This window comes from Macrotis lagotis, chromosome X (genome assembly GCF_037893015.1).
Source record: "Macrotis lagotis isolate mMagLag1 chromosome X, bilby.v1.9.chrom.fasta, whole genome shotgun sequence".
Classification (NCBI taxonomy): domain Eukaryota; kingdom Metazoa; phylum Chordata; class Mammalia; order Peramelemorphia; family Peramelidae; genus Macrotis; species Macrotis lagotis.
Window position 1 is genome coordinate 184,784,487 of NC_133666.1, and position 17,571 is coordinate 184,802,057.

The 17,571-nt window shown below is 36.9% G+C and overlaps 1 protein-coding gene across 1 annotated transcript in view; it reads left to right on the top strand.

The window, feature by feature from the left end:
* The window catches only part of GLIPR2 (GLI pathogenesis related 2), an 82,291-nt gene extending 77,311 nt beyond the window's left edge, over nucleotides 1-4,980 (top strand). The window contains exon 5 of the mRNA XM_074201671.1: nucleotides 4,566-4,980. Coding sequence (XP_074057772.1) covers nucleotides 4,566-4,744 — 179 coding nt within the window. The 3' untranslated portion in view covers nucleotides 4,745-4,980. The remainder of the gene's footprint in view (nucleotides 1-4,565) is intronic.
* Nucleotides 4,981-17,571: the final 12,591 nt, after the last annotated feature.

The following is a 17,571-nucleotide window of genomic DNA, read 5'->3' on the forward strand; positions in this document are numbered from 1 at the left end:
ATAAGACACAGAATTAACCATATCCTTCGCCTAGTCAAAAACCTTTAGGGCAGGGATATCTGATCTTTTTAGCTCTTTTCAGCCACATCACACCACCAAAAACTTGTCAAGGGCTACAGTTAGATTTTAATATGTGTTTGTAAATAAATTGTTTTTAATGGGCAATGTGGCCCAGAAGAGCTAAAATGTTGGACACCCCTACCTAGGGAAATCTTGTTGATTCAGATACTGTGGCCTCAGCCTAATAACATTCACATAATGATGCAGTTAGACTATTACCTTTTCTGCGTCTGTTGTCCAGTTTCTTCTCACAAACTCGCACTAGCCATCTTTCATATGTGGAGTGAGTCTCTGCTAATCCTTTAAAGTTCAATTCAAGCCTCCCTTCTAAGGTGGAGCCTTCCTATACCACTCCAGATATTAGAGTATTCTATCCTCAAATTCTCTTGTATTTCCTTATCTCAATAAAACAGGAATGTTCTTGGCAGTCAGAGATTGTTGTTTCTTTCTATTCTCAATATCTAGAGCAGTTTCATGTATAAAATAAGTGCTTAATTAATGCTTATTGGATTATACCTCAAGTGTCTCTGCATTCTACTACATCCTCCACACTGCTGCCAAAATTTTTTTCTTAAAGATCAGTTTGACTATGTTACCTTCAACTCCACATATCCTCAATTTATATCCCTCTAGGAGAAAACATCAATCTATTTTTTCCTACATTTCCAGTTTTCCTATACATTATTTCCCTCCACTCCTTCTGTGATCTAGTCATGATGCAGAAAATTATGAATATAGGAAATTTGTAAATAGAAACAAATTTTGTAATCCTTTATTCTGTTACATTTTGTAAAAGTGTAAAATGTTATCTGCTCCTGGGATATAAATTGACTCCTATTGTTCCACTGTTAAATATGAATTTGTACCCCTCTTCTCATTTCCAGCCCCTGGATTTCAAGCTTTTACCTGGTTCCAGTTACATAAGTGGGGAGGGATTTCCCATTTACCCTCAGTACCCAAAGAATGGACAAACACTGGTGCCTCCCCCCCCCCCTTCTCTCCCTCTCCCTCTCCGTCTATCTCCTCTCTCTCCTCTCTCCTCTTTCCTCTCTCTCGTTTCTATATTCCAAAACTATTCTTGCCTATCTTTTGTTATTCACTTCTGTCCTCAAAGTGCCTGCTGCTTTTCTAGGAGGAGAAAAGTTTTTAATCTATATACTTTGTAAGCCTTCTATAATAAATCCTGAGCAATTTTAAATCCTGGGGAAGTATGTGAATTTATTCACTATTCAAAGAAACTCTCAATCTTCATTAACAAAAACTCATCCACAACAGTTATACAGTCTTATACGTGCTATCCATCACCCATCCTAGTCTTCTCCCACCTCCATGCCTTTTCATTGGTTGTTCCCATTTTCAGAATGTTTTTTCTCCTCATCACTCCCTTTTGGAATTCCTGGTTTCTTTCAGAACTTAGCTCATAAAACTTTCATTGATTTCCTAAGGACCTAGCACTTTTCCTCTCAGAGCTACTTTATTACTTAGTTTCTATGGGACAATAGTGACTGAGTCCAAAGAGAACAGTCAGGCTCCTATTTTCCTTATTTTCTTTGCTTCTTTATGATTCTATTTTATCGGGTTAATGACCCTCTTGTCCTATCAAGGAACATTACTTAAACGTTTTCTGTTTGGCTTATGTCCAGAAGGGGGAGTAAAAAGGTCTTCATTGTACAATGGAAATCAGATTTTTGACAGTTATGCATTTCCTCTACACACAAAAAAACTTAACATAGGAGATTTGCAAGTGCACAATGACAAAGGACTTAAATAAGCAGCAGTAAAAACTTAGAACTATAGTACACACTGTTGCAAATATCAAACATATAAGGCATTTTATTGAACTATTGAATCAGCATTTCATATTTCACTTTAGGTCTGCATTGTCCAGTTTCTCCCAAATCTATTTCTTTTGACTAGCCTGGCCAGGGTTTAGGTTCATTCTTTTGCTAGTGATAGTGAGCATCTTCTCCAAGAAGTACTGCAGTATTTATCAATGCTCCTTCCAATATCTCTTGATCCTTTCAGTTTGAAGCCTGACTCCATGGCTAGAAATGTCCATCGTAGGATAGCTATGCATTCAACTGCATTTCAGGAAAAATAAAACAGAAGAGATAAGTTGATTTTAATAGTTTCCTGAGCTGCTATGGCCAAAAAATAAATCATTGCGTAGTGGCTATTTGCTTTTGGTGTAGTTAGCTACACATTTCTAGTACTTTGATATAAGACCTGCTACTTGCATATTCTAGAACCCACAGTTATCAGCACAGTAGAGATTTTTGAATTAAATTGAAAATCATTTTTGTTTTCAGTATTCCTACTTCTTTGTCCATTGAACTTGAAATACACCTATGATATGTGTAGTTAATTCTTGTCCTTCATTATCATAGGAGACTAAAATGTCATCCCTATGTTAGAGACAAATTACAGTGTGTCCAACTGTGACTGATCAGATCAATATGAGCTCAGAATGCTCTACCATATATTGGGCACAAATAATCCAAGTGAAAAGCCGGGGTGGGTACTCTAAACTTAAATATCTCATGTTTCCTTTTTGCTGCTTCATTCTACCTTGCTCATGGGGGTATGCCATGCTTGGGTGGTCCTGTGCTGGTGTCTCCCATATTGCACAATCAATTCCAAAATTCTTAAGAGAGACCCTCTGAGTGCCCCTGTATCACTTTTCTGACCTCCCTCTACCCCTTGCTGTGAGTGCTTGCCCTATGTGAGTTCTCCATAAAAGTCTTTTTGGCATTTGAACAATGTGACCAGACCATCATAGTTGCACACTCTATAGTAATGTTTGAATGCTTGGCAGTTTAGCTCCAGTGTCTGGTATCTTACCCCGCCAGGTGAGCTTCAGAATCTTCTAAAACAATTTAAATGGAAGCAGTTCAGTTTCCTGGCATATGGCGCTGGTAGACTATCCAGGTTTCACAGGCATACAACAAGAGGTCAGCACAACAGCTCTGTAGACCTTCAGTTTGGTAGTCAGTTTAATACTCTTTTCTTCTACCCTTTCTTTCAGCGCCTCCCAAACACTGAGTTAATGTTGGCAATGCATGTTTCAACCTCTCATTTTCAGTGTGTACCTCTGTATATATGCATAGATATGTGTGGTTGTATACAGACCTCATTTTGCATAAGTGGACCATTCCACAAGCCTCTATAAAGCAATTTTTGTATAATGCAAATTTGCCCCTGGATGTGGGGAAGGGAGGAAAAGACACAAGGGGTGGGGTGGGGAACAAGCACCAGTGGAAGGAGCACTCCACACGATTTCAGGACACATGGGGGCCAGAGTCAGAGAAAGGAAGGAAGAGATGAGGAGTGAAATCAAGAATTTAAAAAACATAAAGGGCAAATCCAAGGAATCTGGACCCAGAGACATATATTAGAGCCTGGACTGCACGTGGAGATGGAGACAGACACACAGAACTGAGCATGAAAGGGTGGAGACACTTCTGGGACCAGACAGAGGTTGGGGTGGGCAGAGCTGGGCAACTCTTTACAAAGTTGGAGATGTCAAGTTAAGCCACTCTTCTGCTTCCACTTGGAGAGTTTTTAAAAGGATTTGTTTTGTTCTGGTTTGTTGGGGGGGGTGGGCAGGAACATTATGCTCTGTACAATAAAGTTAACTTTGGTGGTTTTTGGAATATGGATTTCAGAATTCTTTATGTAAAGTCAAATTTGCATAATGCAAATAGATTTACTAAACGAACAAATAAAATCAATAGGGTTCCACAGAATAGTTGAAGTGTTTTATTTTGTTTTTGTTGGTTTTTCTTGAGAATGCTATACTAGGATATTCCAATGGATTGTTATGTCCTCCCCAAGGAGGACTGAGTGTCTCCAAGGCTTCCTCTAACACCACACCCCAATCCAGCTCAAAGACTACATTCTCCCCAGCAGTTCTTTGCTTCCCTTTCAGATCAGCTTTGCTCCTCTCTTCCAGTTAGAGTATAAACTCCTTCAGGGCAAGAATTGCTTTGAGCCTTTATATTTCCAGTGCACTGTACCATGCAGGAAAAACTGGAAGCCTTTAATAATATTCATTGATAGACTTTTTTTCTTGGTATCTAGGATATTCTCAACCACATCTTCCTATAAAATACTCCACAAGGGGTCCAGCTAACATGCTGTGAATGTTCTGGAGGTCTCCACATTAGATAGGTACTTAGAGAGATTGCAGACTTTCATTTGTTATCATACCCTTTCTGTGGAGTTCTCTTGATACTGCTTTAAGTGTACATATTTTCATTGGTAATATACTGTAGCCTATAAACACTCTCCCTGAGTCCTAGCTCTTTGAGCAACTTTGCACTTTTATTTTTAGAGATTGTGAATTTCATGATTCAGTCTCTTAGCACAGAACAAAATTGCTTTTATAAAAGTGGGTTCATAGTTCAGGGAAATTAAAACTACAGCCCAGAAACTGTAAGTTTATGAAATCCTTTTAGAGATTTCGGGGATTGATCTTTTGCCTAATCCATTTCTTCCCCATCCAGGACATTTTACAGCAATGATATGGAAGAATACAAAGAAGATGGGAGTTGGAAAGGCCTGTGCAAATGATGGCTCTTCCTATGTAGTTGCCAGATACTTTCCAGCTGGAAATATTATCAATCCCGGTTTCTTTGAAGAAAACATCCCCCGTCTTTCAAACATCCCTCGTCCTCCAAAATGATTTTGAAAATGGAAACATTAACTATGGACTGCAGAATGTAACAGTAAAATGCCTACAAAATCTAAAACTTGACACCAATGTTTACTTGTCAATACACAATGTGAGTGTGAATTGACATAAGAAGGCTTAAAATAATCATTTAATGATCTGGTACAGCTACTTGGACTATCATGATGTGAACTTTGCATAAAAAGAAAAAAAAAGTAATCATTTCTTGTAACTTTTAAAAAAGCAAATTTCGTTGTATATTTTCTTCCTATCCATGTCCAGAACTCTGTTTTCTAAATTTTCATTCTTTTGAAAACATTTGTCTTTATACATTATAGTTTGGTATTATTGTGAATATTTAAGATGCTAAAATCATACACATTATGATTTATTCATTGTAAGTGAAATCAGCTTTTTGTTTTAAAATTATAAAAACATTGCAGCTGAATTTATCATCTTTTTAAAAGTTGATCCATGGGGTGGCTAGGTGGCGCAGTGGATAGAGCACCGGCCCTGGAGTCAGGAGTACCTGAGTTCAAATCCGACTTCAGACACTTAATAATTACCTAGCTGTGTGGCCTTGGGCAAGTCACTTAACCCCATTTCTTTGCAGAAATCCAAAAAAAAAGTTAATCCATAAGCTAATTACAATCCCAGATTGACTTTAAAGCTACAAAATCTATGAACAAATTTCTCCTCCTCTTAGACCTGATTTAAAAAAAAAAATTATTTTTCAGAATACCATCAAATTGTTCACAACACACTGTGAACACTGGATTTGGGTGATTTCCATGTCCATAGCTAAAAACTAGCCTATCTGCCTACATATTGGCTTCAATACTTCTATATTTCCAGGTTCTGCATACCCCCCTTTTTTGACACAGATTATTCCTCATCTGTAACATAGTGGACAGTTAAATGAGTTTCTTCAAAATTTATCATTTGATGACTATACCACTTACATTTATAAGCCACTTCACATCTAGCTTGGCTGAACTTGGAGGCCTCATACCTTATTCCAAACTTTTCTAGTTTGGTGAAACTTGTCTTCAAGAACCCAAGGTCACCTAAGTGCCCACATATAAGAGTAAGATTTGAGTGAGTGATTAACATATATAAAAGTTATGTGGCTGTATGCATGTAGCATAAAACTTTAAACACAGTAAAAGAAGCTCTCTTATTCCCATGGACAATTTCATATTTTCTTGAGCTTGACTGTGACCTTGAACAAGCCTTCTGAGACAGACTTGGATGAGTTCAGTGGAATTTGCAGGATTATAAACTATGGTCCCTGAAGTAAACTATCTCAAAGCAGGAAATGAGCAAAAGCAACATTTTTGGCAGCTCTGTAGTATTTTACACATGTGCTAATATTGCCTCCAGGAATTATGTCAAATGTGCAGTGCCTAAAGGTCTTAATAAAAGCCACATGTCATTGAGAGATTTTTACATAAACATTCCTCTGTTCTTTAGATTGGCTCCTTATTTATATTTGTGAAGTATTTGCCATAAGGTTAAATTATGTGTACATTTATTGAGGATCACATGTAATCACACCCTGTAGCTAATCAAAGAGTATTTCTCAGAAGGTATATTCTAGTAATTGATGTTGTCACCTCTCCTTTGAAAAACCAGCTGTAGAATTTGAGATTGTTGTTTACAAGTTGCAACCTAGAGTAAATTTGAGTAGAAACAATTCTATTTAGTGTTCTGATGTCTTACATTGTCAAAATTGTTTGTTTTTTTTTTAATACTGATTCATTAATTCCTAATGTAACACAGGGATTTAATGTTATGAATAACATTTTAAAAATAAACCATATTTTTCATATACATTATTCCAAAGTGATTTGCACCAGTTTCTTTATTGAGTGCTAATTAATCCAAGCTTTTTAAGTGGTTTCTAATAACTAGCAATTCCCAACCATCAATATCAGTGATGTTTAGTGATATGTAAAGTATCAGCTATAGTACTAACCAAACAAGATGGATTCCGGTACTTAATTTTTACTGAATAAAATCAGATGGTTTCTGAAGATTTAAAATGAACCATCAACAGGGAAAAAATCCTCAATCCTAAAGTCAATCTCAATTCAGAATGATAAAAATGTTGATACCATGGGACCTTGCCAAGTTTAATCAACAACAGCACAATAACAAATAATATTTATTTAACACTTCAAATCTTGCAAAGTATTTTTTCTCAATGGCTAAATAGTACAAGTATTATTACCCATATCTTATAGAAACAGAAGCCCAGAATGATAAATTTGCCCATGGTTACAGAGCTAGTAAGGTATAACTGAATTCAAACTCAAAGTGTTCTAGACTTTTAAATCCTGTGTTCTCTCCACCACAGATAACTTTTAATCAAGGGCAGGATAAGAAATTTCCAAATACAATTCTAGTCCTTAAATATATACTCCATTCTCAGAGCTGAAATTTGAACTCTTCCTACAAAAATTGGTGAATTATCATTAGGGAAATATAAAAATTAATAAAACAAACTTTTAAAGAAGGATTCTATAGCCAGGAAACAGGTTTTTTAATATAGAGTCAAATCTTAATAGGTTAGAAACTTCAACTAATCATTTATATATTCCATGTTTAAAAGGAAAAAGCAAAGACAAAAAAATCAGTTTCATTAAAAGCTTTTTTTTAATTATCAAACGTGCCCCCAGTTTAGTTAAGTTCTACATTAATACTAATGTAAGATGAGGAATTATGTTCAAAATTATTCAGTTTTTTATAATGTTCTCTAACTCTTCTTTGGTCATAACCTGCTCCCCTTTTCTTAGATCTGACAGGAAAACTATTCCTTGTTCTCCTAAATGGCTTATAATAATTCCTTTTAAGGAATTATGTTCAGAAGAAATCGTTCTCTCCAAGATTTTGAATTTTGATCTGAATTAGACTGAGAAAGGTTACATGTTACATCTTTTATTAGTTTCTTATTCTGCTAGTTTCTTGAAAACCAAGGGATGACCAATACTTACCTAGTATCTCTTTAAATAAGGACAAATTGTGTAATACCTAAATTATTTGTGCAGCATTAGTTGGACCCATTCCTATAGAATAGAAATGTTTGCTTCCTTGACCTTATATTTTCCTAATTATTAATAATAATTTCTGAGAAAAGGCAGAGCCAAGGTGAGAAAGGCAGGGACTTGCCTGAGCTCTCCACCAAACCCCAATAAATACCTTCAAATAATGACTCTAAATAAATTATAGAGTGGCAGAAGACATAAAACAATGTAATGAAACAATTCTCCAGTCCAAGACAATTTAGAATGTTAACAGGAAAGGTCTGTTGCACCAGGGTGACACAGTGCAACACAGGCCATGCCAGGGCAGAATCAGCCCCAGCAGCACCAGGGAGAGTGAAGCACAGTCCAGCACAGGCCACGCCAGGGCAGAACCAGCCCCAGCAGTACTAGAGAGAGTGGAGCACAGTCCAGGGCAAGCCACACCAGTGTAGAACCAGTCCTTGTAAACCAGGAATAGGCCTTGGGAGTCACTCAGCAGCAGCTGCTGCTTCCAGAGCTCTCAGTCCACAGAAGGGAAGGGGTTGAACAGTAGAGGAGGTGATGCCAGGGTTCTGCTAGTTAGATTTGTATTTGGGACTCTCGCTTTGTTAATATTTGAAACCAGTTGGTCCTGTTTGGCAGTCCCAAGATGAGGGAAAACATTAGCAGAGTACCTGGAACCAAAGTAAAGCAGGGACCCTCTTCATATTCTAGGGTGCAGGTGTGTAGCCCAGGTCAGGTGAATAGTAAACATCTTTTTGTACATCATACTACCTTGGAAAACTGAAAATTTATAGGTCTCTAGAAGTATCTCTGAAAAACAGCTGTACAAAACCCCTGAAGCTTGGAACAGTGTGCATTCAATTTTAGAAGCAGAGCCCTACTTTAACAGAGTTAAAATCAAGTAATAGGCTGGGAAAATGAGCAAAAATACTGACCATAGAAAATTACTATGGTGACAAGAAAGATCAAAACACAATCAAAAGAAAACAAAATCCAAACTCATATCCAAAGCCTCTAAGAAAAATATGAATTGGCCTTAGGCCATGGAAGAGTTCAAAGAGGATTTTGAAAGTCAAGTGAGATAGGAAAAAATCAGAAAGAGAAATGAGAATGATAAAACTATGAAAAATGAGTCAAAAGTTTGGTAAAGGAGACAAAAAGGAGACACTAAAGACAATAACATCTTAAACAGACAAGACCAAATGATAAAAGAGGCATAAAAAGCCAATGAGGAAACAGAATGTCTTAAAGTAGAATTGGCCAAATGGTAAAGAAGGTACAAAAGCTCACTAAAGAAAATAATTCCTTAAAAATTACAATAGAAAGAAATCAAGAAAGAATAAAACAAAATCAAAAGAAATAAAACAAAATCAAAAGAATTAAAAAAGGTGAAATATCACATTGGAAAAACAACTTAGCTGGAAAATAGTTCCAGGATAGATAATTTAAGAATTAGTAGATTACCTAAAAGTCATGATAAAAAAAAAACCCAAAACATCATCTTTCAAGAAATTATCAAGAAAAACTACCCCGATAGTCTAGAACCAGAGGGTAAAAGAGAAATTTAAAGAATCTGCCCATCACCTCCAGAAAGGGGTCCCCAAATGAAAACTCGTAGAAATAATATTGCCAAATTCCAGAGTTTCCAGATCAAGAGGAAAATATTGCAATTAGCCAGAAAGAAACAATTCAAGTATTATGGAATCAGTCAGGATAACACAAGATTTAGCAGCTTCTATATTAAAGGACTGGAGGGCTTAGAATTTCTGGAAGGCAAAAGATTTGGGATTATAATCAAGAATCAACTACCCAGCAAAACTGAGCAGACTCTTTCAGGGGAAATGAAATAGGGAACTTGCAAACTTTCCTGATGAAAAAACTAGAACTGAACCAAAAAAAAAAACAAACACATGATTTTCAAATACTGGAGATGAGAAGCATAAAAAAAGCAAACAGAAAAGGGAAATAATAAAGGACTTAAAATGATTAACCTATTTACATTCCTATATGGGGAAATGATACTAGTAACTCATAAAAACTTTTTCATTATTAGGGCAGTTAGAAGGAGTATATATAGAGGAGAAGACACAAGAGTAAGATGATATAAAGGGATGATACTCCTTGAAAGGGAAAGGGAGGTATATTATCTCATATAAAGGAGGCATAAAGGAGAGTGAGAAAACCTTACTCATCAGAATTGACTCAAATAGCAAAGAGGAAGGAGATGAGAGAAGGGCAGGGCGGGGCTGGGGAATAGAAGGAAAGGCAGGTGGGGGGAGAGAACAGTTAGAAGCAAAACACTTTTGAGTAGGAAAAGGGTGAAAGAAGAGAGAGAATAGGATTAAATAGAGAAATAGGATGGAGGGAAATAATAGCAGTAGATAGAAAACTATTCTGCTATTAGAAATGATCAGGATACTCTCAGAAAAAGGGACAGCTAGGTGGTGCAGTAGAAAGAGCACTGGCCCTCAAGTCAGAAGGACCTGAGTTCAAATGTGGGCTCAGACACTTAATTACCTAGCTGTGTGACTTTGGGCAAGTCACTTAACTCCATTACCTTGGAACATTGCAAACTGAAGAAAACAGAAGACATTTGCACAAGTCATTATAACAAACTTTTCTCCATCAAGGGCACTTGGTCCCTAATAGCACTGTCCTTGATATATTTGTAAAGGAGAGAGAAATATCACTATTAGTCAACAAGTATTTATTCAGAGAACAAAAATGGGTAAACATATTGACTAAATACATATTCTGTTTTCCAAGTGAAAATCAATTGGTCTATCACTACTAGGCTCTGTCACATACTATGTTTCATCTCTTTTGGCCTCAGTTTCCTCATCTATTGTAATGAGAGATGAAACATGACTCAAAAAGGTCCTTCAAGATCTAAATCTACAATAAAACCATAATTATATTGCACTTTAAGATTTGCGAAGGTCTTTTACTCACAACCCTGTGAGGTAACAGGTATTTTTTTGTGTTTACGAACTGTGATTTCACCAGTATATAGAGATCTCTCAATATAGAAACTACTTGTATTGGTAGTGTCACTTCTGTAACTTGAGTCCTAGAAAGTGACTTCTCTTATTTAATTTAAATTTTTATTTTGAACATCCAAAAATAGCATTTCTATACACAGATCAGTGTCACAAAGATGAATCTATTTGAACCAGATAACCATTTGATAATGCTTGCTTTTTTAAATCATATAGTAAGTTTTTTCTTTATGAACTTTTTGTTCACTTTTGAATGTTCCAATTTAATTCCAATTGAAAATTCCAATTGAATATTGAAAATGTTAGAAAGGGGACCTTTTTTTTGGCTTCATTATTGCTAATTTTCCTCTCCCTCCTTCCCTGCTACCACTGCTAGAGAGGTTAATCATATTAACTGAAGAAAAAAAAAAACCCTGTAACAAACAAGTACAGTTAAGTGAAACAAGTCCATGTGGTGAGTGAAAGATGAAATGACTGAGGAAAAAAATATAAAAACACTTTCAAGCATTTTTATTAAACAATGCATGGCAATTGCCTAACAAATCATATCCTTTCCCAGTTTAGGGCTGCTCACTGAATACAGAGGAGATAGATTTTTTAAAATATATTTAAAACAAATAAAGGGGGGGAGGGTAGGTTGCTTAGTGAACAGAATACTAGCCCTGGAGTCAGGAGGACCTGAGCTCAAATGTGGCCTCAGACACAATAATCCAGCTGTGTAACCTTGGGCAAGTCACTGCCTTGCAAAAATAAAAATAAGCAAAACAAATAAGACAAATTATTTAAAAGGAAACCATTAGCCAGGATAAAAACATTAGGTAATCTGATTTCTATTTGATGGAAAGATTAGGGACTTTCCAAGTTAAGAAGAAAAAAGTAAATTTTTACAGTTCTCTAAAATCAGGAAAAGAGGTGTCCTACTTACCCCAAGTATCTATATTCAATCAAAGGAAAATGGAAACAAGTGAATGATCAGTACAAGGCCAATTTTCAGATAAGACCTATGGGTTGCTTGAGATAATTGTCAGAAAACTCCTTGCCTCAATCTTAGTATCTGACTGGGTTTCTAGTGCGCATAACCTACATCCTTAATTAAGGGGTGCTAAACAGCAGGTAGAGGGCATCAAAAGATGTAATTAGGTTTTTATCCCACAATTGAATAAAAGTCTTCTCACAAGACAGAAGTTGAACTAAATCCATAATTGGGTAGGAGATTGAACTTGCTTCAAATTTGAGTCACAAAATGGAGTCAATGTGGTTCACTCAATTCACACAATTAACCATTTTGCTGTCCTAATCCCCTCAATTTCCTCGCCCACAGGCCACATCCACAAATGCAAACTTCTTTACTTTCATTTCCAACACACCTCTGGCAGGAGGTAGGTAACATGCTTCATTATAGTTCCTCTGGAGACTTGGTTGGTCTTTACTTTGATAGTTCTTAGATCTTTCAAAGTTGTTCTTGTGTAAACTGCTTTGTTGTCAGCTCACTATGAAATACATCAGTTCATGCTACCCAGGATTTTCTAAAATTCTCTTTTGTTATTGTGTAAAGTATAATGATATTGCATTGCATTCATATACCATAATTTACCAGTCATTCCTTGATTGTCTACAAAGGAATATAAGCTATTATTTTACTTCTTTTCTCCAACCTCACTCCCTTTATTACCACCCCCCCCCCATAGGATCAAGAAGTTTGCTTTTCTGGTGACATTATTCCCTGTTACTATCTTTCCTCTTAGTTTGTCCTAACCCCTTGTTTCTTTATTGAGTGTGATATATTCTACCCTAAAATGTTTGTGTGGATTTGTGTGGATTCAATTCTCCTCCATATTTATATACTCTTCTAATATACCTCAATTATGAGAAATATCAAATTCTACTCTTTTCCTCCTCTTTTGTATACTGTTTACCTTTAATACATTAAATGTATTAATGTGTTTTAATACATATGTTTTAATATATTAAAAATAAATAATAAGGTCAAATAATTAAAAGGAAACAAATAACCAGGATACAACAATAGGTAATCTGATTAGGGACTTTCCAAGTTGAGAAGGAACCCTCTTAAAAATTCTCGGAAAGGAACCATTCGAACCTCAGGACCTCTTTTTCTTTTTAACTCTCCTAACATCCTTTAAAGATGCCAGAACATATGTCCTGAAAGGATACTCAGTGAAAATTTAACACTACATCACCATAAGATTTTTAGGTGTTCAAATAACCTTTCTAGGTTTCTCTAAACTTTTGTGTTCATATTTCAAAGTTCTTAATTAGCTCTGGTATTTTCATCAAAAATGCAAGAAAGTCTTCTTTTCAAAACTATCAAACTTGAAACCTTCAAACTTCTACCAGAATCAGGTTAAATGTAATTGAGAAATGCTTAGTAAAATAAATCAAAATTCAGTGCAATCCAGATAATGTTAATTTCTGGCTTTCTAAGTCACTATGAGGCAAGCCAGTAAACCTTTTGAGTCTGATGCACTGATCTATTACCTTAAAGATCTATTTTGCAACAATAGGGATTATATTTCGTTTTGCAGGGTAAATTATTCTTTTTTAATAAACTGTATTTCTTGCCTTTTGAAATATTATATTCCAAGATTTCTTCTGGTTTTTAGCAAAAGCTACTGAGTCTTGAGACATTCTGATTATACTTCCTTTCTGGATATTTCTAGAATATTTTCTTTGATCTAGGAACTCTGGGTTTTGACTGAACTCCTTGAGATTTTTCCTTTAGGGTTCCTTTTAAGAGGCAATTCATTGTATTTTTTCTATCTTTATTTTTCCCCTGTTTCCTTGAACAATTTACATTTATTTCTTGAAACACAACAACCAGGCTTTTTTCTCCTGATCATGGTTTTTAGATAGTCTAACAATTCTTTTTATAAATTTTTTTTAATTTAAAGCAATGGGGTTAAGTGACTTGCCCAAGTCACTTTGCTAGGCAATTATTAAGTGTCTGAGGCCACATTTGAACTCAGATTCCCCTGACTTCAGGGCCGGTGCTCTATCCATTGCACCCTAGCTGCCCCTATTCTAACAATTCTTAAATTAATTCATCTTGAACTGTTTTCCAGGTCAGTTTTTTTTTTAATATCAGATATCTTGTATTTTCTTCTGTTTTATTAATCTTCTGGTTTTGTTCTGATATTTCTTGCTAATTCATGGAGTCATCAATTTCTCTTTGAGCTATTCTAATTTTCAGGGATTTAATTTTCTCTCCTGCTTAATTTCTTTTAAGTATTCATGTAAGTCCTTGTGAGAATTTTTTTTCTTTAGAGTCTCTGCTTACAGTTTGAAGTTAGTTTTACAATAATTTTTTTATACTGAACTGATTTTTTTTGATTTACTCATTTCTCTAGCATTGGTTTCTAAAATTGGAACTTTGGGGGTGGCTAGGTGGCACAGTGGATAGAGCACCAGAGCACCAGCCCTGGAGTCAGGAGGACCTGAGTTCAAATGTGGCCTCAGACACTTAATAATTACCTAGCTGTGTGGCCTTGGGCAAGCCACTTAACCCCATTTGCCTTGCAAAAACCTAAAAAATTAAAAAAATTTAAAAAATACAATTGGAGCTTTGTATCAAAGTCAGACATCACTCCTGTTGCATTTTATTGGGTAGGGTGTTTGGATCTACTTAGTCATTGTGGTCTTGAGCCCCTGCAATCTTGAGCTAACTGGAACTTTGAGAGTCAGAACCCTGGATCTTCAGGGGCTTCTGTGTTACCTCAGGACAGAGTGTTAGGGAGCTTCTGTACCTTGGCTCTCCAGGTCTGAGAACTATGACTCCTTGATGAATCATACCACTGATTTCTGGGGCTTCTAAGGTCCCTACCTTTCAGTTTTTTCCAGGTAGCCCTCTCTTTACTGCCTCCAGGTACAGAGCTTCATAGGTTATATATACACCCTGCTTCTGGTTGTGCTGGGCGGCACTGGCAATGGCTTTGCTGGGGGTTGGGGGGAGGGAAGAAGGGAGGAATATCTATCCTCTTGCCCATGGCTAACTGATGGTTTATGTAATCCTCAGATGGAAGAAGTCACTGACTATAGTTTTTCACTGAGCATTATTCAGATTCAAACAAACATAGTGTTGCCAGAGCAGGCATATGGGAACTGTGTGCTCTGCCTCCCATTAGGGTCCTCCCCTCATTTTACAGATGAGGAAACTTAAAACCCAAGAAAAGGAAATGAGTCTCCTAAAGGAATAAGTATAGCACAGCTGAGATTTGAACTCAGGTCCTCTAACTCTAAATCAAGTTGGGTTTTATTGTTTTTGACACTGTGGCATGTGATTTGTTTGTTTGTTTTTTAGGTTTTTTTTCAAGGCAATGGGGTTAAGTGGCTTGCCCAAGGCCACACAGCTAGGTAATTATTGTGTCTGTGGTCAGATTTGAACCCAGGTCCTCCTGATTCCAGGGCTGGTGCTCTATTCACTGCACCACCTAGCCGCCCCCTGTGGCATGTGATTTGACAAGTGGACAATTCAAGAAGGGAAAACAAATTCTCATGTGTTTTTCTAACCTAACATTAACACCACCACCACCTAAAATCCCATTGATGTCCAAAAAGTCAAAGTTTATCTCCTTTGCCAATCATTCTAACCCCAGTCTCTTGAGCTGTCATCCGAAGGAAGGCAAGTGCCCTGCCATCTAGCTGAGGTTAGAAGGAGACAGTGCAGGGAAAGAAGAGACTTGAGGTCTAGAGAGAACAAGGCTGGAGTAAGACTTGGGTCTTGAGTTGGTTCCCTCTTAGCAATCAGGTTTGGGCCCATGTCTCATTTAATCGATTCTAACTTTAAGCATTAAGGTTTAGAAAGATCATTGGTCTTTTCAAATAATCTGGATAAGAATCAAGATTCTGTAGCTCAATCTAATGTTCAGCTTCTCTGAGGTTTGGTATTATCCTATAATATAGAAATGATAATATTTGTCCTATTTAACTTCTTCATTGACATTTGGAAGATACTTTAGTCATCTTATCGTGTCCCTTAGGAGTGAATGATTTTTATCAAGCTTCCTAGTCCCCAATCTCCTAAGAACCTTGAGACTTTCCTTTACATTTTTGCAGGCTTGTCTCCTGCTCTCAGAGCCTACCCTCTTGGTCCCCCTTCTCCCTTCCTCCTACACTTTCTCCCCAGTCTAGGAATGCTATTGGCTAGAACTTCTAGAATCTCATCTGGCTCTCCCCTCTTCTCGGGGAGCCCAAGTCATCCAGGGAAAACCTCTTTGTGTGTGGTTAGCGTCACTATGGTTTTCATTTTTGGAAAATACACAACATAGACAGATGTTTTATATAGCAACCAGGAACCAAGTAAGCATCCAGGAAATGGAGAAATGACTGAAATGAGTCACAGTTCTGGCTAAGGCCAAAAAATCCCCACACCCAGCAACTAAAATGAGGGGGATTAGGACATTCCAAAGAACAGACCTAGAGAGTCAGGGGGTACAAAGGCTAAGTGAATCCATAATCCATGTTCTAAATTGTTTCTCATCTAGTGAGGTTTCATATGTGTGTGTGTGTGTGTGTGTGTGTGTGTGTAATATAGGTATCAGGTATAAGGTAGATTTTTATTCCATTTTGGAAAATGCATAAGATTTAAAGTACACAAAGGTATGATGAATAAATACAAGAAACATAAAGCAAACAAGTAGCCATTGCATTTCTTTATACTCCTCCTAGAAGGGAAAGATCCTTTATGGGATTCTGAACAGATATTATACATCCATCTTGGACTGCTGCACTTTTGAGCAATATGTAGTGATTCATCATGGAAAGCTGGTAAAGTTCAGATCTCCTGCTGAGCATGATCCTTGTAGTGATATAATCCAAGAAATATGTTGTGAAATATTCAGGAACTTTTGACCCATAAAGTAATTGCCAGTTCTGCAAATGTCTATTTCTTAGGATTGTTAGTCAGTGACCTTTATTCAAAAAGGGAAATTAAAAAGTTAGACTAATGCACCCAAAGACTTGAGCGCCTATCTCAACCATACCTAATTAAGCGCATCTCTTTGATGCCATGTTTTTCCTGCTGTAAGTCTCTATTCCACTTTGGGAAAACCTTACCTTCTACTCCTGTTTGCAGGAAGTCCAAGGGAAAGAAAGATCTGTCCCTTCAGTCCCTGGAAGAAAGGAAGGACTTCACTGTTCCCTCCTCAGCAAGGGCCAATGTCACATGTCCCTAAACAAGAAGCCAGAACATATGTCCAACTCCATAGAGGTTCCTGCTCTTTTTAACAAAATTCCATTCCCTGTCATTTCATCAAGTAGATGGGAGTGGGGAGGAATTCATCAAGCTGAGCAAGATTTCTACTGCTTACCCCATTCCAACCTCATGGGTTGGTCCTACATGGCCAGTACTTGGAGCACTTGTTCCTGCCTCATGCAACAAAGTAGGGGTTGAACAAATAAAAGAGACTTTGTCCTGAAGCACACAACCAGGAGACCAGGAGGTGCAGCTGAAGTTTCTGGGGTCACACCTCATGACCCTACATTATACACATTGTAGAGTCAACATTTCTGGGTCTCCTCCATGGTTATGAGAGGTTTGAAGCAACTGCTATGCCAGGAATAGCAATTAATAGGGTTTACTTTTGTACAATTAATAGGCAAAAGACTACTACTTGCCCTCATGGTGTTTACACTCTAATCTCCCACCATCATGATATCTGGTCCTGTACACATCCCTGTCTCTACCTTTACAGGTCAGACATGGGAAGGGAAAAAGTAATGTGGTTATGAGAGACTCAAAAACAGTTCCCAAATCAGATCCTGGGATTCCACCTGGTCTAGGAAATAAAGAGCA